The 21025-nt window shown below is 52.8% G+C and overlaps 1 protein-coding gene across 5 annotated transcripts in view; it reads right to left on the reverse strand.

Moving 5' to 3' along the window:
* Window positions 1-1060: 1060 nt before the first annotated feature.
* Window positions 1061-21025, reverse strand: part of LOC111853950 (dynactin subunit 1-like) — a 30155-nt gene continuing 10190 nt past the window's right edge. For 2 of the 5 annotated variants that reach the window (XM_023831420.2, XM_023831418.2), the window contains exons 6-30: window positions 20429-20449; window positions 19752-19805; window positions 18761-18901; window positions 18473-18670; window positions 17155-17359; window positions 16119-16197; window positions 15516-15675; window positions 14497-14601; window positions 13995-14186; window positions 13658-13768; window positions 13431-13583; window positions 13144-13304; window positions 11873-12041; window positions 11391-11459; window positions 11017-11229; window positions 9413-9577; window positions 8789-8920; window positions 8293-8421; window positions 7719-7861; window positions 7337-7503; window positions 5910-6040; window positions 4160-4346; window positions 3144-3217; window positions 2848-2937; window positions 1061-2117 (exon numbers count right to left, since the gene is read on the reverse strand). In XM_023831420.2, the coding sequence (XP_023687188.1) occupies window positions 1980-2117; window positions 2848-2937; window positions 3144-3217; window positions 4160-4346; window positions 5910-6040; window positions 7337-7503; window positions 7719-7861; window positions 8293-8421; window positions 8789-8920; window positions 9413-9577; window positions 11017-11229; window positions 11391-11459; window positions 11873-12041; window positions 13144-13304; window positions 13431-13583; window positions 13658-13768; window positions 13995-14186; window positions 14497-14601; window positions 15516-15675; window positions 16119-16197; window positions 17155-17359; window positions 18473-18670; window positions 18761-18901; window positions 19752-19805; window positions 20429-20449 (3387 nt within the window). In that variant the 3' untranslated portion in view covers window positions 1061-1979. The other 3 variants (XM_023831422.2, XM_023831419.2, XM_023831421.2) reach the window with 3 other exon arrangements.

Genomic DNA, 21025 nt, shown 5'->3' on the forward strand with positions numbered 1-21025 from the left:
AGTCAGCGGCTGAGGGGCGGGCACTACCTTAGGAGTCCAGCTTCGCTGGTGTTTCTGCAGACCGTTCTGCCGACAAATCGGCGCCTTGTTTGCAAGCGAGGCCTGCGTTTTCAGTCTGCTGTGTGTCGCAATTAAAAAACAAAAGCATCGATCAGTGGAATGAATCATTCTGGCCGGCTAATTGACCCCAGGTCTCATTAAAGCCGCGCTGAGGCACCGACGTCCGCCCTCGTCTCGCGGTGCCTCAGGATCGCTAATGGATGTTACGCTGGTGCCACCTCGTTTGCAGCTATTAAGGGACTTAATGGGCACGCAGTCGAGCGAGAGCAGTGCTCAGAGGGCATCGGGCACAAGCGGTGAGCGATTTGTTCCCCTTTTTGGGAGGCGGGGGGGGGGGGGGGGCCCTCACTCCACGCCTGCAGTTTCGTTTCACTCGGATCGATTTTCATTTGGCTTGAAGGCTGCTGCTTTTTTAATTGTAACGTTTTGAAAGCAGACTTTCTGCTCTGATTTTGGGGAGGGGGGGCAAAAAAGCAACAGCCTGAGATGGGGGGGGCGTGTCCTGTCAGCAGGATAGGGACAATCTTAATGCTTCTCCCAGGCACGTCTGTGTCCAGGGCTGCTCAATCGATTTCCGCACACAGGAAATAAAGTCCATCACCATGTGCTTTTGAAAGTGAGACTTTCAAACCCAGTTTGATGCTCCAGCTTTTGATGGACTTGATACTGAAAATCAGCCCCATTGTTCTAGTCTTGTCACCTGGCCTGGTGTTAACATCTGAAGACAGACTATTCACTGATGTCAATTTAAGTAGGACGTTGTAGAAAACCCATATATTAGTTACCCATATATGATCCTATTGTTCTGAAGTATGAAACTGGTTTAATTCAGGCCTGTGTGACCAGGGGTGAGGTTGATGTGGGGGCTTGGGGGGGTATGCCTCAGCCGGCAGCTAGTGCCCGCCTTGGACAAAATCTTCAGTGTGAAAAATGCTCCAATTTTCCCCCCAACGGTGCCCATTTCAAACCTCACAACATATCAATGAAGTCAAACACTGGGTTTCCACGGTAATAAAGCTTTATTGATCAGATACTTACAGTACTAAAGGTTGCTCGGTTAGCACAGCAATTGGGTGTCACCTTTGCCAGAAACAATGCCTTAGCCTCTGCTTATTGGTGGAGTTCAGGAACAGACCCCCCCACTAGCTAACTGCTCAGTAAAGGATTTAAAAGAAGTCTTCCACAGTCAACAATGAATCAAATAGCACCTTTTTACGGTGTACTGGAATGTCTGATTTAGGGTTTTTCAAACAGCTAATTTAAGCAACAGCAATTCAATTCTAAAATATAATAAACAGCAAAGTGAAGGTTCCTGAAAAAGCATGGCATTGGTTAACATAAGCTCTCTGCGACAACATAACCCACAAAACTAATAATTAGGTTGAGATTTACCAGGAAATTTATAAGCATGTAAAAATGAGCGGACCGTATGTCTCTGGGGGCAGCAAGTGGCCATTTAACATCCTCATCCTTGGTGCCTCCTATTCAGCTCTGCCAAGGTTTTTGTTTTTTTTAAGCCTACAATCCATTGCTGCAAAAATGCACAGCCAAGCCCCAGTGATTGATGCCAATGTGGGTAATTTGCTGACCTGTTTTATTCTATTTATCAAGCAGAAACAGATTGTAGTACCCCATACAAACATACAAACACGTTTGTTTTTGTTTTTTAAACAAAACCCAAACTGGTAACCTTCCACAATGTTATTTAAACCTAGGGGCAAACAGAATACTAGCAAACATTTTGGTATTTAAGTACAGTTCCTAGACAGAAAAGTACAGTTTCCTGAGAAATACCTTAAAATTAGCCCATTTATTGAGAGTTCCCAGTTGTGTTGCGAGTTCTTTGTTTTGAAAAGTAGTTACGATTTAGAGTCCCTCCCCCACTGTGGAGGAGTGGACTGAGCCGGAGAGGGGCGTGGCTAGATCATGAGGAGACGGTGGACCGTGTGCAGATGCTGTTGCGGCAGGACCAGTCGGTGCACGCGCTCCTGCCCGCGGGCACAGGGAATGAGCACCTTCCCCACCAGCACCGTCTCACCCTTTCGCTCCTCAGACGCCTGGAAAACGGGGGAGGGGCAAAAAAAAAAAAAAACCCCGGAATGCAGTTAAGCTGGTCTGCAGTTTGTAGGCATTTTCTTAAACAGGACATTAATAACATCAATTCATACTGAACACACGGCATAATTCAGGATTTAAAGTCCATTCCCTGGGCAGGGTCACATTTCCCCTCGTGCTTGCTTTTGATCAGAGACGGGCGTGAAATTCACGACCTTCGCTTCATGACACGCACAGAGCCGGCTCTCTCTGCCTGTAACTTTATATCAAACCAAACAGAGCGTGTTTTTAAAAACGGTGCTGGCCGACGTAAATCGCGATAATGGCGGCGTTTAGGGGAGGGCTGCACTGAAGCACCCTAAGCGGCTGCATATCTACTGCCAGAATATCTAAACACACCCCCCCCCCAGACCAGGATCGCATTACCAGAACTAGTAAATTATCTTGGGCTTGAAATACAACTGAGGGCCTTCAGAGGGCAGCAGTGTCACGGGCTGTTGGGTTTGACCCTCCCAGAGGACCGGTTGGTTCCAGGTTAAATAAGTCCTTTGCAAGAACAGTGCATATAGAATGAGCCCCAAACTGGATCAGTACCACAGGCAATAGGCAGCATAGAGCGCCACCTTCTGGCAGGGTGCCGACATGGCAAGTCAGTTTCACTTAGTCAGAACACATGGGCCCTCCTACAGTTACCCGCCACAACGTCAGAATCAGTTAAAGATGGCGGCTCACCTTGACAAAGGACGAGGAGGGGAAAGTGGCGAAGCTGGAGGGGGCGCGGGCCCCGGGCCGGCGGCTCACCACGTGTTCGGCCACCTCGTCCTGCAAAGGGGGCGGGGCAGTTACTAACCTGACACCACACGTCTGACAGGAAATGGGGGGTGTTCACGGGACGAACTCTGCGCTGCACAACCGGGCTCTCCCTGCACAAGCCCAATAGTCTGCCAGAAACTGGGGCAGGGGCCACTTTCTGGAACAAGCTGGGGGCCACGAGTGGCAAAGCCCTGTCCTGTCCCCCGGCGGGTTACCTTGAGTCTGTCCAGCGCCTCGCTGAGGGACTGCAGGCGGGCCGTCTGCTCTAGGAGCTGTGCGCTGGGGCTCACTGCGACACAGGAAGACACAATCACCGAGCCGAACCCCACCCTATGCCCCCTGCAGGCTATGGGCAGTACTACAGCTCCCAGCAAAGGAGGTGACAACAGCTTTGAGAAAGAACCATAAAGAACCAGGCAGCCTGACTGTGGGGTTGCAGCGTTTATGACGCTGTACAATGTCCAGGAGCAATATCACACCTCGATTCCGGGGCAGTTAGGGTCATTTCAGAGACTCCCTCCATTAGCAGATCAGCCTGATAGAGCTGCACACCTCAAAACAGACACGATATTATAGATTGTCTTTTTTTTTTTTACTGAAATTGGTGATTGGTGGAATGGGGGGGTCTGGTCCCTGAGGCAGGGATTTGCTGCTCTTACCTGGGGGGGGGGTCTGGTCCCTAAGGCAGGGAGTTGCTGCTCTTACCAGGGGGGGAGGGTCTGGTCCCTGAGGCAGGGAGCTGCTGCTCTTACCAGGGGGGGAGGGTCTGGTCCCTGAGGCAGGGAGCTGCTGCTCTTACCAGGGGGGGAGGGTCTGGTCCCTGAGGCAGGGAGTTGCTGCTCTTACCCAGGGAGGGGGGGTCTGGGTCCCTGAGGCAGGGAGTTGCTGCTCTTACCCGGGGAGGGGGGGTCTGGTCCCTGAGGCAGGGAGCTGCTGCTCTTACCCGGGGAGGGGGGGTCTGGTCCCTGAGGCAGGGAGCTGCTGCTCTTACCCGGGGAGGGGGGGTCTGGTCCCTGAGGCAGGGAGTTGCTGCTCTTACCCGGGGGGGGGGGGGGGTCTGGTCCCTGAGGCAGGAAGTTGCTGCTCTTACCAGGGGGGGAGGGTCTGGTCCCTGAGGCAGGGAGTTGCTGCTCTTACCAGGGGGGGAAGGTCTGGTCCCTGAGGCAGGGAGTTGCTGCTCTTACCAGGGGGGGAGGGTCTGGTCCCTGAGGCAGGGAGTTGCTGCTCTTACCCGGTGACTTGCCCGTAACATCCACCACCCTGACACCTGCGCTCATCTTCAGCAGCGTCTCCAGGAGCTGGTCAGTCTTGCGGTAGAGGGCGCTACAGTGCGCCGCGGGCTGAGATCCGACAGGGGCGGGCAGCTTGGGCACGTGCAGGGGGGGCAGAGAGGCCAGCTGGCTGCTCATCTTCTCAGCCTGGGGAGTTTCAAAAGCCTCGTTGATCCACATTCTGTAGCTTCAACACGCATACTGAATAACTGAAGCCCCCAGTGACAGAAAATGGAATTACACCATTTCCTGTATCCGAAGCCCACCTTGTCTCACCGACTACTCCTCCCCCCCACGCTCAATTTAAACGCCCACCACACACCTTGGAGTGACGAACTGAGCAAGGATATGCGGTGTAATTTCAGCACGTGTTCACAGCCCCGAAAAAAAACAGGAGGGTGACCCTAAAAAATCATGAGACGCTGTCGCTACTGATAAGTGTGTGTTCATTCGCTCTAGAAAAAGGTAAAAACAAGCAAAAATAAACTAGAGTGCCCCCTAGGGGACGGAGGCCAATGGCTTACCATGCTTTTAGACACCACAGAAGTCAGCCAGACCTGTAGGGGGAGCTAGTACCAAAATTCCTCACAGGTCTGGACAAATAGCTTCCCCCATAAAGAGCACTGAAATGGCTGGATGTGAGAGACTAGCCTATAAGCTAATCAAACACTGTGACCGGGGTTCAACAGCAGATTGAGTTGGGCCGGGCCAGGTAAGCGCTGCCGTAATCTGATTGGCGTCCTGGTAACTGCGCTGTGGGAGAGGCGGAGCTTGCTGGAGGTCTCCCATCAGTCAGCTGGGAGTAATTACTCAGCTAATAGATAAGTGACAGATGCAGAGTGTAGGTCAGGGACTGTGACCAAACTAAAGGCCTGGGAGGAGATGACAGGGACCCCCACCCCCCACTCCTCTGGCCAGACAAATGGCCTCCAGCTGGCTCCAGCTAAGCTTGGCCTCACACACTCCCGAGCCCCGCTCATTTTTCCTGAGCCGTGTAAACATCTGCTCGGCCCAGCGGCCGAGTCCAGGGGAGCTGCCGTGTGTGACAGCACTGGGGGATTCAGTGGAGGCCAGCCATCCTGTCTGTACATCTCACTAATGGGGGGGGGGGGGCTGCGACTGAGTGGCGTTTGAACAACCCGGCGTAAAACTACCTCCGTGAGAAGAGGATAATCAGCCGTGAGAGCGTGTCTCCAGCACAGTGCAGCTCCGCATTGGAGCCAAGCTGCAATCAGTGCCATCAACCATCTGCTTCATAACAATGGAAGAACCGCTTTACACTGTACTTCACTGTATAAACCTTCTGTTTGTCACTGTAAGCTGTTTACATAGGGATTTCTAAAGTGAGGGGCATGGATATCTGCTCCTGGAAGTATTACTTAGACAAAAATGTTCGGAGGGCAGCAGGAAACATGATTGGTTCAGATTGTAGAGGAGGCGGGTCCAAGCAACTAGAGGAGGTGGGACCAAGACATCTGATTGGTTGTCTAGTATGTTTATTAATTATTGTTTTGTACATCTAACTTGCCATACTCTGTAAAGTCTTGGACGTTTCGCTCTATGCCTGCATGAACTTTGAAATGACGGTAAACTTGGACTTGACTTCTTGATATACTTTTTGTTCTTGAAGTGCATCCCGGTCTCGAGATTCCCACCCCCACTGAAGCACATTGATGTTCGCTGTGTTTTCTGCGACATGGAGCCTCTCACCTTCAGACGGTTATTCTCGTTCTTCAGGTGCTTGATGCTCAGCCTCTGAGCCGCGATCTGCTGCATGAGCAGCGGTGAATCCACCACCTGAAGCTGTCCTGAGCCTCCGGACAGGCTGGGGGCCGTGCTGCCTGTTTGGGGAGAACAAGGAGTGAGTCAAGGGGCAGTCACGGCAGGCCGAGCCCAGAGCACAGGCTTGCTGAGGAGGGGCAGTCACGGCAGGCCGAGCCCAGAGCACAGGCTTGCTGAGGAGGGGCAGTCACGGCAGGCCGAGCCCAGAGCACAGGCTTGCTGAGGAGGGGCAGTCACGGCAGGCCGAGCCCAGAGCACAGGCTTGCTGAGGAGGGGCAGTCACGGCAGGCCGAGCCCAGAGCACAGGCTTGCTGAGGAGGGGCAGTCACGGCAGGCCGAGCCCAGAGCACAGGCTTGCTGAGGAGGGGCAGTCACGGCAGGCCGAGCCCAGAGCACAGGCTTGCTGAGGAGGGGCAGTCACGGCAGGCCGAGCCCAGAGCACAGGCTTGCTGAGGAGGGGCAGTCACGGCAGGCCGAGCCCAGAGCACAGGCTTGCTGAGGAGGGGCAGTCACGGCAGGCCGAGCCCAGAGCACAGGCTTGCTGAGGAGGGGCAGTCACGGCAGGCCGAGCCCAGAGCACAGGCTTGCTGAGGAGGGGCAGTCACGGCAGGCCGAGCCCAGAGCACAGGCTTGCTGAGGAGGGGCAGTCACGGCAGGCCGAGCCCAGAGCACAGGCTTGCTGAGGAGGGGCAGTCACGGCAGGCCGAGCCCAGAGCACAGGCTTGCTGAGGAGGGGCAGTCACGGCAGGGCGAGCCCAGAGCACAGGCTTGCTGAGGAGGGGCAGTCACGGCAGGCCGAGCCCAGAGCACAGGCTTGCTGAGGATGGGCAGTCACGGCAGGCCGAGCCCAGAGCACAGGCTTGCTGAGGAGGGGCAGTCACGGCAGGCCGAGCCCAGAGCTTCTTACAGGCCATTAAGGCTGGTGATTAAAGAGCACCCCCCTCGCAAGACGACTGAACAATAAGTACGACTTAAAGCACTTACACCCCCTGGTCAGAAATTGGAGCACAGAGAGCTGGAGCTCCCCGTCATACGGCATGCAGGCGCACTTTGACAGACATCTGAACAAATCAGAAATGGCAGAATGTGTGCATTTCTGGAGTGCAGTGACCCCAGGATTGATCGATGGGCATCATTCTGAATGTTCCAGAATTCCCAATATCTAGGAGGCTGATTTCCTGGCATTGGATCGGAGAGCCAATAGGCGTGGTTTCCCCTGATAGTCTGCCCCTGATCCCAGAATTCCCATTTTGAAGGATCTTAGCTGCACATCAAACCCACCTGGGGGGCAGAGTCAGTTCCCAGAATGCAACAGGAGAGGTGCTGATGCCGGTCGGGGCCCCAGCAAGACTCACCAACTACCCCGCCCGAGACCATGGAGGCGATGCCGGACGCTGGCGTCCCTCGCAAGCCCTCGATGGTCGCACGGGACTGGTTGCTGATCCGCTGCTTCAGCTCGGCCTTCTCCGCTTCCAGCTGGTCGATGTCAGCCTGTAGGGCGTCCATGGTCTCCTCAAACTCCCTGTGGGATGGGGCAAGGGGAGACAGGTATGAAGAGGGAACATATAATCTCCAACCAGTAAGCACTGTGGGGAGGGGGGGCGCTCTGTAAGACAGAGACCAAGCTCAGACACCCAAACCACACGGATCACCCCCCGCCCCCGTCACACACCAAAGCCCCGTGTGACAGTGACCACATCGGCCCCGAGCCCCATGCTGACACTTCTGCCAGCTTACTTCTCTTTCTTCTTGAGCACAGACTGGGCCTCCTCCAGCTTGGTCTGGATCTTCTCCACACGTTCATCCGCGTCTTTGGATGAGCTGTCCAGCTTCTTCTCCAGCAGGCTGAGACGCACGCTGGCCTCGCTCAGCTCCTCGCCCTGGCAGGACACACACACACACACACACGCATGTAGGGTAAACATATCCTTATGGGGACCGCTCATTCATTTCAATGGGAAAAATGCTAACGTTAACTATGACAACCTTAACCCCTACCCTGCCCTAACCATAAGTAACCTAACAAAATACAAGAGTTTTTGCATTTTTAGTTTTTTCATAGCAGTCACCGATTTTTATAAAATAGAGTTTTAGGGAAAAAAAAGCGGATATTTATCACGTTATGGGGACATTGTGTCCCCATAAGGATAGGTAAACCCACACACACACACACACACACACACTTAATAGTTGCGGTGTAATGACGCCTGACCTATTTAATAACAATCGGATTACAGAAGGCATGATGCCAACTTCCCCACCTAGCATCACGGAATGAGCAGGCAGCACCCTGGTCGCCACGCCTCCGTACCTTGATCTTCAGGGACCTCTTGAGCTCCTTGATGACCATCTCCCGATCCTCCAACTTGACGCCCAGGCCCTCCGTGTCGGCCATCTCAGCCCGCAGAGCCGCGGCCCGCAGCTCCACTGGGGGGGCGCTCTGAGACGTGGAGACCGGGTTCAGACACCCAAACCACGGGCATCACCACCCACCTCCCCCACCACACTCCTGCATGCTTTCCCGCTCGCTTTAAATGTCAGGAGAAGTGGAAATAAAGCTCTTACTCCATCCTCGAGCTCTACAGAGCAAGAGAGAATCTAGGATATTTAATAGCAGGGGCCATAATTCATACAGAAGGGCCAACTACAGAGGGGCCAATGAAATGTTTAGAATCTGTGAGTGACAGGGGAGGAGGCACTCATAGCCAATCGGAATTCATGGCCTCGCCCCTGCTACAGACAGTAGCCAATGAATGGGTTCCTTCTCAGACCTCTGACTACACCACAGCGGAAATGGGTCTCCTCACCTTCTTCTGTGGCTTGGGTGCGTCGTACTCGCCTTCCTGCATGCCGGTGGCCATCTTGTTCATGGTGGCCACGATGACGGCGCAGGACTGCCGCAGGCACTCTTGGGACTTGGTGGCCTCAGTGTCATACACCTGATTTGGGGGGGGGGGGTTGGGGGTGCAGAACACCAAGGCTTAACAAAAATCCACGTCTGCTCCCTACTCTGGACACTGAGCAGAAAGCAGTTCGACTCAAGGCGGCCCCTCGCTGGAGTCCGACGTCAGCCGTGGAAACACCGGCCAATGCCAGCGCTCTGCTCGACATCGAAATACGAAGCTTATGAGGTCAGGGATCGCGTGTCCTCCATCACCAGCGCCTGGAATACTAAACAGCAAGCCGAATAGGGAAGAAGGGCTTCTAATCTCATTGACATGCTCGAGAGGCAGGGACGGCTCCACCTGGGACGCGGGGTTTATGCAGACCCACGCCGGTGTTTCCACTTAAGAAAACACACACGTTCCTGAGCCACCTGGCGACATGGATGCCGTGTTTCTGCGGGGAGGCGGTCATCACGACCACGTCAGAATGCCGCTGCCGTATACAGGACGCGTCAGTCTGACGGCTCGGGGTTAAAGGTCACGCACCTGCTCCACTGCGCTGAAGGTGGCGTCCTCCAGCCTGCCGCCCGGCACCCCCTCCTGGTCGCCCAGGGCGGAGGTGAGCATCTGGGCCCCCGCCGCTGCCCCCTCCTGCAGGACGGCCACCACCTGGGTCAGGTGCTTCCGGCACACTGTCAGCGAGTCGGACACCTGCAGAAGCACCAGCAATCTGATTGGTCAAACCCTCCCGGTACACAGCCCCACCCCCGACAGTTCGGGGAACTCCGACGAGAGCCTGCCCCGCGGCGAGACTGACGTCTGGAACGGCCACAGAGACAGGAGGACAAATTACCAGCCATTAACAAAACGTTTCATGGCTGCATTTACACACATCCATTTTCTCTGAAGGTCAAGAGGTCTCCAAGGAACACGTGCTCCTTCCTCATCCGCTTCCTGTGACCACGCCGGCCTGCTTTCCCGCCTGGACCTGCTGACATTTCGCGATCGCGCCCCCGTCCCCCTGGCCGAGGGGCAGTTTCCCTGGGCCCCCCCCACACTGATCACACACCCAGCAGGCCCCGCTTAACATTTCTACACATAATGGGGGCACCTGAACTGCAGGAAGACCCCCGGGGCAGGCGCTTGGCCGGGGCAGGCGCTTGGCCGGGGCAGCCGGATGGAATAAGCTGGGAAAATCACAACAGCCACAGGGAAAAATGTGGCTCGCTTGATAAAAATGAAATATTGCAGTTATCAATAAACACACACCAGAGACTGCAGATAAACAGCTGGAAGGACGGAATACACACACTCATAGTATGCATCCATTATTACACACACATTATACTCTGTATGTGTGCTGTATATATGAGGGGCATCACAGGGGGGATACAGGGGGGGTCTGATTTTTAATGAAAATGAACGGGAATACAGTATTTAAACGGTACATTTGAGGAGGATGTAAAAAACAGATTTAGCAGCACCCATGGGGTGTGTGTGTGTTTTCTAAATATAGACATACACACACACACACACACACATATACACACACACATATACACACACACACACACACACACATATACACACACACATATACACATATACACACACACACACACACACACACACACACACACACACACACACACATACACACACACACACATATACACACACACACACATACATACATACATATACATATATATTATATACATACGAAAGATGGTGCTTGTCAAGGTGTGGGATATATTAGATGTTCAGCTAACACTTGGTACTCATAGCCGACGTGGAATGCGGCGGAAATGAGCAGGAGGGTGAAGATGCGAGTGACTCTGACCGGGGCCTGATCATTATGGCTTGAGCAGTGGGTGAGAGCATCTCTGAAAGGAGCAGGCTTGTGGGGAGCTGAGCCCGCGGTAATTCAGGTCCAGAGACTAGAAGTCCAGCCCAAGATTTTGTTCCGACCAACCAGTTGAGACATAAAGAGTCACAGTCACAGATACTCAACTGCTTGATCGAAACAAAATCTTGGTCTGGACTTTTACTCTCTGGACCTGACCTTCCCACTTGATGAACTGATGAAGAGGACAGATCCAGAGCAGCACCCCCCCAGGGACCCCCGCGGAGAGACGATCGCGGCGCACCTGCTCGCCGAAGGCCACGGCCGCTGGGATGCCCGGCACGTCCGCGTTGGGCATCCTGCGCCGGATCTTCTTGCAGAACTGCCGCGTGTCTGCGCAGGACGTGTCCAGGTCCTTCAGCAGGATGGCAAGGCTGCTGGATTCCTGGCCAGGCTGCAGATACGCCCTCAGGCGACCCACCTCCACTGCCACGCAGTCCAGGGCACTCTGGGTAAACTGGACCAGTGCCAGAAAGGGAGAAATCAGTCACCATGAGTGCAGGTACAGAGGGACTGGGTGCTGAGTCATGCAAAAAGATTGTCGTCACTGGCTTGAGTCACATGACACCACTGTAATGATATTGCAGTGACTGAAGGGGGGGTCCGCGCCTCTCGTACCCTGATGTGGTCTGACAGTTGCATGGTGCAGTCCTCCGGCTCCTCTGCCAGGTGGACACTGTACAGTTGCTGTGGAGCAGAGAAGCCCAGAATATCAGATATGAGGTCCGCCAGTCAAACCCCGGGTGCTACGTTGGTACGGCTGGCCATATGCTCTGTGGTGAAGGTGAACCACACAATGCCCCTCTTCTCACAGCCGAGCAAATGCCAATCAATTATGAATTTTACATGCACATCTCAGTGTGGGTCCATTTAGCAGGGTACAGGACAGCCCGGTTGGGGGGGTGGGGGTTGATGCGTCATCTGTTGCTCTGTTCCTGATGCTACTTTTTCCTGCATTTTCCTTTCGTCCATTAACGAGCCGACATCCGGCATTTACGCCTTAATTTAAGCGCCTCGATGTGACCCAGAGGCCTCGCCGGCGCTCGGCAGCCTGACCCCCCTGCCCCCTCCCACACCGTCGCCGTGGAGACGCCTGCTACCTGGTAGTACTTGATGGCTTTGGTCAGGGGCTCCACCACGACCGTCTCGTCCAGCTGGTCCTTGTGCAGCAGCTCGATCAGGTGATCCAGGGTTCGCTCGTGCACGCTCATCTCCGGGTAGAGCGCCCCTACCCGCTTGTACACCTCCACGCTACACTGGCTCAGGGCGCTGCAACACAAACACCGCAGTGGGCTGTGAACCACCAGTGTCCATCTCTGTCCCCTTGCTCCGGAATATGCCGGGGAATGAGAAACAGGACCTTTGTACAGCGCCTCAATGTTCGCTGAAAACCGACTACTTATTAAACTGTTATACAATCTATTACATAAGGGCACCACCGAGGCTAAAGAGTTCCTGGGAGTGTTTTTGGTTTAAAACACACTGAAAACAAGACAGAAAGGAGAGAAGACCAATTGAACCTCAGTTTCGAATCCTTATTTAGCGCTCTGCTCCTGGACCAAGTCATTCACTCCCCCACCACCAGGGGGTACTCACCAACTCGATCACAATGGCCCCAATGCTGATTTTGGGTCAGATTTTGGGTCAGAGGAAAGGCCTGTGCTGGTACAGCCCCCTTTGAATGGGACGAGCTGAGCAGCATCCGGTATGGCAGAGCATATCTAGGCCGTTAAAGTGACTTGGACACCAGCGTACGGCTAGGGTGTGTTAACCTCCGAAATCCTCAAACGCTGACCAATTTCACAAGCCTCTGACCTGCTCTTACAAAGGTTAATCATTTCAAAACGCCTCATTGTTTGCTAACGCAAGACAAATGATAAGGTCAGGAACCCGTCTGGACGAGACTGAGCCTGGTGTCGTCCTGGGCGGGGCGGGGGGGGGTGGGAATTGGGGCTTCACCTGACACCTCATCAGCCCTTCCAATGAATTCAGGTGGCTTTGACTGATATCAAGGGTAAATAAAACCCAACAACAGCCCCACTGATATTAATCCAAAGATTAAACAATAACCCAGGTAATAGTGGGATCAAATAGCATCTGAAAAGGTTCGGAGGGTGGGGGTTCACTATAAGCTTTGCTTGTCTGCCTGCAGTTTCGATCGCCCTTACACAGTTAGACTCCGCATCGCCATCTGTTGGCCACAAAATAGCACAGCTAGATGAAGAAGAACATGAAGAGAGCAGCAGTGTATGTGACAGGGCAGCAAAACAGCAGCGACTGGGAACCACAACCATGGCGCCAGTGTGGGAAAATCCCCCAGTTCTGGCTGAGCTGTCAGTTCTGGGAGCAGGGAGCATAGGCGGCGACGTACTGCTCGTATTTGTGCAGAGTGGCCTGCAGTAGGGTCAGAGAGTACACCAGTCCGGCGGCAAAGCTCAGCTGGTCCCCTGACGCCCCCCGCAGGCTGCCATGCGCCACTCCGCCCTCGCTCAGGTCGAACTTTTCCTGCGCCTGCTTGCTGATCAGGTCTGCCTGCAGGGCGGAGACACTCGCTCATTCACTCATCGAGGGCCTGGTGCCCGTCCGCACGAGTTTGGCAAAAAAGCCAGAATAAGCGTGGCCCTTAACGGCCGCGCCCCCTAGGGACTGGGGCGGCACCTTGCAGATGAGCCGGGGGATCAGCAGCAGGACCAGGACGCAGTCGTGGTCCCCGCCGTGCTGCAGGAAGGAGTCTGGCATGAAGGCGGTAAGCAGGGCCACCTGTCGCGTGGTCTGGGCCACTTCCATCTTCCGCAGCTCCATGTCGATGGCCTGCAGGGGGCGTGGAAGGCAGTGAGCGCCTCGAACCGGGAGTGTGGGGCACATCTACAGAGACCCACACCCACCTTGGCGTGAGCCTTGGTCTCGGCAAACTTGATCTTGAAGTCAAAGAGCTCGGCGGCAGGGCGTGGCTCACTCGTGGCCTCCTGCTGATTGGTCAGTTCTCTGTTCACCTCCTGTGATTGGAGACAAAGGGTACTAAGACTCCGCCTTAGTACATGGAGCCAGCCCGGTGGCATATGACCAGGGCTGGCCCAATGCTTTTTGGGGCACTAAGCAAAATTTGATAAACCTATTTTGTCACCTTCCTCACCATCCTGATCAGCGGAGGGTGCCCCCTGGTGGTGCACACAGATTTGCGCATCACATTCGAAATGGCAGAATATTTGTCAAACCACCCACCTGGAGGTGGGCCGTGAGCTCGCGGTACTTCTGGATAGTCTGCTGGTAGTCGGCCACGGTCTCCTGCGCGGCCTCCACCCGCTTTCCAGCCTCTCGCACCCGTGCCGCGCTCATGTCCACCTGCTCCCTAAGCTCCAGCTCCGTCTCCCGGCCATTCTCCTGCAGCTCGTCGTTCATCTCATTGATGGCCTCCTGCGGGGGGAGTGGGGGGGGGGCATGCTTTATCTGCAGCTCCATATTTACATTGCATTCATTCATGCATTCATTTTTCTGATGCTTATATCCAAAGCGACTTACAGTACTATTTGGGTGTGGGATTCAAACCCACAACCATTGCATTGCAGTTCATTACTGCTAAATACCTATCAGCAGAACTTTTAAGGAATTTCTGGGCCACGCTGTGCAGGACTGAGGCCTCCGCCCTATCAGGCGGACCAGGGGGTGGTCCCAATCGTGACAGATGGGAGGTGTGACCAATGGCGACAAGGGGGCGGCTCCTCACCAGGTCGCTGACGGTCTCTCGGAGCTCCCGCACTTTCTCCTCAAGGTCCAGGTTCCTTTCTGTCAGGGTCTCCACCATCTCCTCTGTCCCCAGGGCTGCGTCCACCTGAGGCACCGCGGGAACGGGAGACTGGCTGTCAAACTCGTGACTCGGAGAGAATTAGTTACGGCTCCATGACGGGGTTTTTGTCGCACCCATGCCAACATGAGGGCAGTAAAATCACATGGAATCCACCACGCAGCACTCGAGAATAACGCGCACGGCGAGGCGTAAATGGGTCGACTGAACCTTTCCAGCCTCTCTCATATTAATGGGTCCTCAATCACAAAAAAAGCCATTTATCTGTTTCTGCTCTAGCATTAAATTTCACTTCAGTCTGTAAGAGAAAATCGATAATTTGCACATAATCCGTTATGCTAAGATTTTTTTCCCCTTGAGAAGCAAGCAGGCGAATGCAGTGAAATGTGGAAACTCTGAGAAATATAAACCTTGTTTTTCATAAGTTTATATCAGCATGGAATTTATTCACCGGAAAAAGTTACACCAATAAAACTGTGGGTGGGGGGGGGGTTTGAACACAGGGAGGCCCCTTTCACACAGTACGTCAGCAGATCAGTGAAGGTCAATGACTGAGTCGAAGCAGCATGCAAACCGGGTAACCATTCATTCAGCTACCATCTACTCAAGTTTATCTGGAGACTTCAGAGAATGTCTTCCAGAACGGAGTCGTGCACATTTTACATTGAGAGAGCGGGGTCACCCAGTCCCTGGAGCAACTGGGAGTTAAGGGCCTTGCATGAGACTGTGCAATGGTGACATCACTCTGCCCACCATGGGAGTAGAACCAACAACCTTCCCATCACAGACACAGCACTGTAACCCACAAAGCCACCCACCACCCCCCCCAAAAGTATGTGTGCTGCTGTCCATAGTCAGGCTCAGACTGGAGTCTTCCGAGCCTGTGCCCTAGAGGTGGGTGGGTGTGGGTGTGGGTGTGTGGCCCAGGCTCTGAGCTTCACCTGCTCCTTCAGCTCGTCCACCATCTGCTCCGCCGCCTTCACCTCCTCCTGTAACTTCTCCTTCTGCGCCCGCAGACCTTCTATCTCCGTGTTCTTCTTCTCCATCTGCTTCTGCAGCTTCACGTGCTCCTGCTTCTCCGAGGTGGACAGGTCCCTCATCCTGTGGAAGGTCCGCCTTTCAGCCTGAGTCCCCACGGGGGGGGGGGGGGGGGGTGCCTCTCGGTCTCCGTCAGTAACCGTGTGGGAAGGTAGTAATTTCACGGCCACATTCATTTTGCTTCAAGGCACAGGCCAGAGACACCTTTTCTGAGAAGAAACTTTCAGGCTCTCCTCAAACCAAATGTCTTGTGATAAGAGCACCACCCACGAGTCTATGCTGAGAATTATGGGTAAAACTTGGGATTGGCTTAGCACTGCACCCACCAAGCCTTACCAGGATTACCATCTGAAAGATGGATGGATGGCCTGCATGTTTATTTCTACCTGTGGGCTGATTTTTACTCTGAGTGTATTATCCTGAAATGTCAAGTTTAATTCACATACTGCTTGCTCAGGTGCATTCTGGGAAACAGACTAGTCTGCCCGTGCAGTCTGGGATCTGACCTGACGAGGGCCTCCTTGAGCCGGGCGTTCTGCTCCTCCATCTGCTTGACATGGTAGCTGGAGGCGGCACCTTCAGAACCTGGGGGCGGGGCATAGCAACACGTTTACGCAGGCGAGAGTGCAACGTCCTCATCGAACGCTACGGTTTACACATGACGTGACCAGTCCCATCGAATCATACGCAAGCTTTTTACAGTCCCGTGCCATCCAATCAAATACATTTTTTTCAATTACACATTAAATAGGGTTGTAATAGGACACTTATTCATCATGTACCGCTCGGTACATCATTTTCAGTTCAGTACGCATAATGAAATGAATAAATGCTTTTGCCGAGATGGGCAGAACTTAAATTAGCATGTACATATTTAACACGGAAAACATTATGATAATTGTGGCTGCGAGGTGGTTACAGTCAGTCATAAATCGGTTTGGGAGCATTCCGGTTTCCCAATAAATGACAACTGCGGACAGAGAATACTCGAAAAGACTAAGACTATCTGTTGGCTTTGTCATAACGAACTCGGATATATTGCTGAAAATGCAACTAACGTGTTAACCCACCTGAGACATCATGCAAGTGTGTGTATGCGACCAGAACAAGGTAAAAACAGCTAATGCAAGTTAGTCTGTCTGTGGCATCTAAGGGGGGTTTGTCAGGGTACAAACCCCCAAATTACTATTATCAAAGGAGACCAGCTCCAGTGATTCTGACATACAGGGGCAGACTAAAGCATAGGCCACTCGATTCTATATCCCAGGGCCCCAGCTAACATCAGGGCCCCACCGCAGGAAAAATGCGACATTGTCCATGCTGATGGCAGCCTAGGGGCCCAAAATAAGTTGATGTGCCCCTGGCTGACATGAGCTCAACCCCGCAGAATCTATAGCTTCAAAAGCACATTTGCTTACGTCTGGATTGCGAGCTCTTACCTGTCTAGTGTGTCATTTTACAGGAAGTGGATCTTTATGTACAAACTCGGCGAACCGACGTTAGCTTAACACACACTCAACACGGGAGAGACGGCCAGCCCACCTTTCTCCTCGATCTCGTGCTTGAGGATCTCCAGGTCCATGGTGAGCTCCTCTACCTTCTCCTTCAGGGACTCCAGCTCCTGCTGCAGCGACTCCGCCCGCTCCTCCGCCATCTCCTTGTCCAGGGTGGCCATCTCGATGGCATCCGCCGTGTCGGACATCTCCTCCATGTAGCGGTCCCTTGCCTCCAGGGCCTCCTTTGCCTCCTGCGACGGGGAGGAGGAGGAGGAGGAGATTTCAGAAGCCAAACAGCGAGGTTCACAAAAGCCCAATGGAAAGTGATGGACTAGAGGTGGCTCTTCACATGACCCAAACTTTATTAAAAATAAACAGGTATTTAAACGGGTCAAACCACGGACCAGAAGACGGTAATACCAAAGGCTCATTAGCTGTTGTGCTGAAAAGAGGCCTGGCATTCAGTGAACCCAAAACGTCTTAGGCACGGAAATGATCCGAGTGTAAAATAAATCTGTAAAATCTGCCGCCTGGGATTCGTGTTATTGCTCTATCAGCAACAGTAAATGGAGCAAACAGTCTCAGAACATTCAAAGGATGGAATCAGACACATAATATAAATTAATCAACTTAACCACCTTAAAATGGAACCATAACAGTCCCAATACAGCTTTCCTTTAACTCCATGAGGCTAAATTTTAGCTGTAATTGCTAATCGTTACGGGTGAAATGACAGAATGGCTGTACACGGAGAAATGGGCGACACGGCGCAGTGTGAGGCTGCAAACGGGAAGGAGCGGGAGGGAACGTTAGGTCACTGCATCAGCAGGTCCTGACACTGGGCTGTCACATGGTCTGACGAACAAATGGCTGAAAATGGAAGATGGCAGCCCAGAGATGAGCTGGGAGCAGGAATACAGGGTAAAGGGGAGGCCAGGGTAAAGAGGAATACAGGGTAAAGGGGAATACAGGGTAAAGGGGAGGCCAGGGTAAAGGGGAATACAGGGTAAAGGGGAGGCCAGGGTAAAGGGGAATACAGGGTAAAGGGGAGGCCAGGGTAAAGGGGAATACAGGGTAAAGGGGAGGCCAGGGTAAAGGGGAATACAGGGTAAAGGGGAGGCCAGGGTGAAGGGGAATACAGGGTAAAGGGGAATACAGGGCAAAGGGGAGGCCAGGGTAAAGGGGAGGCCAGGGTAAAGGGGAATACAGGGCAAAGGGGAATACAGGGCAAAGGGGAATACAGGGTAAAGGGGAATACAGGGTAAAGAGGAATACAGGGCAAAGGGGAGGCCAGGTCAGGCTCAGCGAGCCCCCAGGAGGACGGCATGGCAGAGACGGCGGAGCACGCGGGAGCAGAGCGGCACCTTCTTGGCGTCCTTCAGCTGCTTCTGCAGCTCTGCCTGCTGCTCCTGCATCTTGCTCCTCCACTCCTGCAGCTGCTCCAGCTGGATCTTGTTCTTCTCCAGCTCCTTGAGCTTCACCTTGTCCTCTGCACGCTTCATGCGCAATGTCTCCAGCTTCTCCTCCAGATCCTTCACCTGGGCGCGCAGTGACTCCTCCTCCTGGATTCAGAGACACATTACAGGGCTCTTTCCACCCAAACCAATCCTAGAGTGCCATTGGAAGAATCCCGGCGAGGAGGCGGGGCTTACCTTAGTGGGCGTGGCCTGGGCCACAGCGGTTGGGGTGGTGAGCCCAGCACTGGGGGAAGGCATGACAGGCGCTGCCAGAGGAGTCTGGGGTGCCGCACCCACCTCCCCCTGGGGGGCAGAGCTTGAAGGGGTACGGGGGGCCTATCAACAAATATGAAAGGACTGCTAGGAGATAAAGGCTAACTTCAGAACTAAACACCACACAATAGACAGTGATGTCATGCAGTTGACCTACACCCCAGTAAACAAGCAGTAGGTCAATTTCATAGTTTGTCTAATTTTTACATAGAAGAATATTATATACCCTATTATAACGATTACTGTGGTACTGCAGGATAATAAAGACCAAACCTTGATGAGATAATGGGTGTTTAAAGTGTTCATCATACTAAAAGAGGTATTTCTGAACGTTACAGAAGTTTTAGAGAGATTAAGTGGGGTTTCTTGGATGGATCCAGAACAAATTAGAATTTTCCGCATAAGAAATGGAAATAGCTTCCTGATACTGGAGTTTGCCCTCCCCAAGCACTTCCTAGGAACCAGTTACAAGTGGATGATGGGCTGTCGGCACCATTTTTATTAATTTTAATAAAGAGACCACAGCTGTAAATTTCTGTATTTTGTTTGACACAAAGATCATAAAACTCAATAAACAGCAATAAATACAACGGATCCTCATAACATCACCAGTGAGGTAAAAACACCAGAGCAAGCAGACTCCCTGAACACCCAGTGGGGAGAATGTGATATGAGCAGAGGTGATGGGAAGGTGACCCATGTGTCTAAAGGTACACAGGAGCTTACAGCAGGAGGATACGGACACTGACGGTCCACAAGGACAGGCTGTGCGCAGCCTAACCAAAGACCAAGGAGGGCAGAGATCAGGAACATACCAAGAGAAACAGGAGGGGGTTTTGGAATGTACCAAGAGAAACAGGAGGGGGTTTTGGAATGTACCATGAGAAACAAGAGGGGGGGCTTTGGAACGTACCATGAGCAAGGATGGGAGGGAACTGGAGGGAGTGAGCCGGGCTGGAGCGTTCCACTGTCACACGACAAACACAGTGTCAAACAACACTTCTCCATTTTCTCCACTCTCTGTCGCTCCCTTACTAAGCACCTTAACTACTGCCCTTTACCAGCAGACTCCCTGGGCTGTAATCTTCGATACCAACAGTAATCAGAATCAAACCAGGTCACGTTTTCTATATAACAAAACACCAGCTGAGCGGAGCTGAATCCTGCCTCCGGGTTGGTGGCATTTAAACTAAATCATTGCACTGCAGATGAAAATAGTGAAAATCAAAATACACAAAGCAGCAGGGGCAGGCGGGGCAGGTTTTTAACACCGGACATTCCGTTTTAACCATTTCCTAACATCTAAAATGGTAATTAACGCTACCATAAATTATATACCTGCTCTCTCACTGGAGCTCTTCAAAGGAACCACAAAAGAACATTTTATTCCATAAGAGAATGGCTATTACATTAACACCGGCACTAGAGAACTGAAATGGTCTTTTCATAAAGGCTGCATGACTGACATATCAGGAGCCCCTGGAAAATGTGGCGACACACCTTTCTGTAATCATTGGCTCGTTTGTGGGCCGCTGCCGCGTACCGAGGCCCAGTCACCCCCAGATACCTGTGACTATGATAAGAGCTCACCTTGCTGTGCCTGGGGGTGGACTGGAGGACACCGGGGGGGGGGGGGGGGTGGAGACAAATGATTAAAAAAAATATATATATATAATATATATATCACAGCAGAGCGTGTACATAAGGTATAATAGCACCACGGTCCCTGTGATTCCCCTTATACCTCAGAGCATGTACCTAAGGTATAATAGACCACGATCCCTGTGATTCCCCTTATACCTCAGAGCATGTACCTAAGGTATAATAGACCACGATCCCTGTGATTCCCCTTATACCTCAGAGCGTGTACATAAGGTATAATAGCACCACGATCCCTGTGATTTCCCTTATACCTCAGAGCGTGTACATAAGGTATAATAGACCACGATCCCTGTGATTCCCCTTATACCTCAGAGCATGTACCTAAGGTATAATAGACCACGATCCCTGTGATTCCCCTTATACCTCAGAGCATGTACCTAAGGTATAATAGACCACGATCCCTGTGATTCCCCTTATACCTCAGAGCGTGTACATAAGGTATAATAGCACCACGATCCCTGTGATTTCCCTTATACCTCAGAGCGTGTACATAAGGTATAATAGCACCACGATCCCTGTGATTCC

Source organism: Paramormyrops kingsleyae, chromosome 12 (assembly GCF_048594095.1).
Source record: "Paramormyrops kingsleyae isolate MSU_618 chromosome 12, PKINGS_0.4, whole genome shotgun sequence".
NCBI classification, from domain to species: Eukaryota; Metazoa; Chordata; class Actinopteri; order Osteoglossiformes; family Mormyridae; genus Paramormyrops; species Paramormyrops kingsleyae.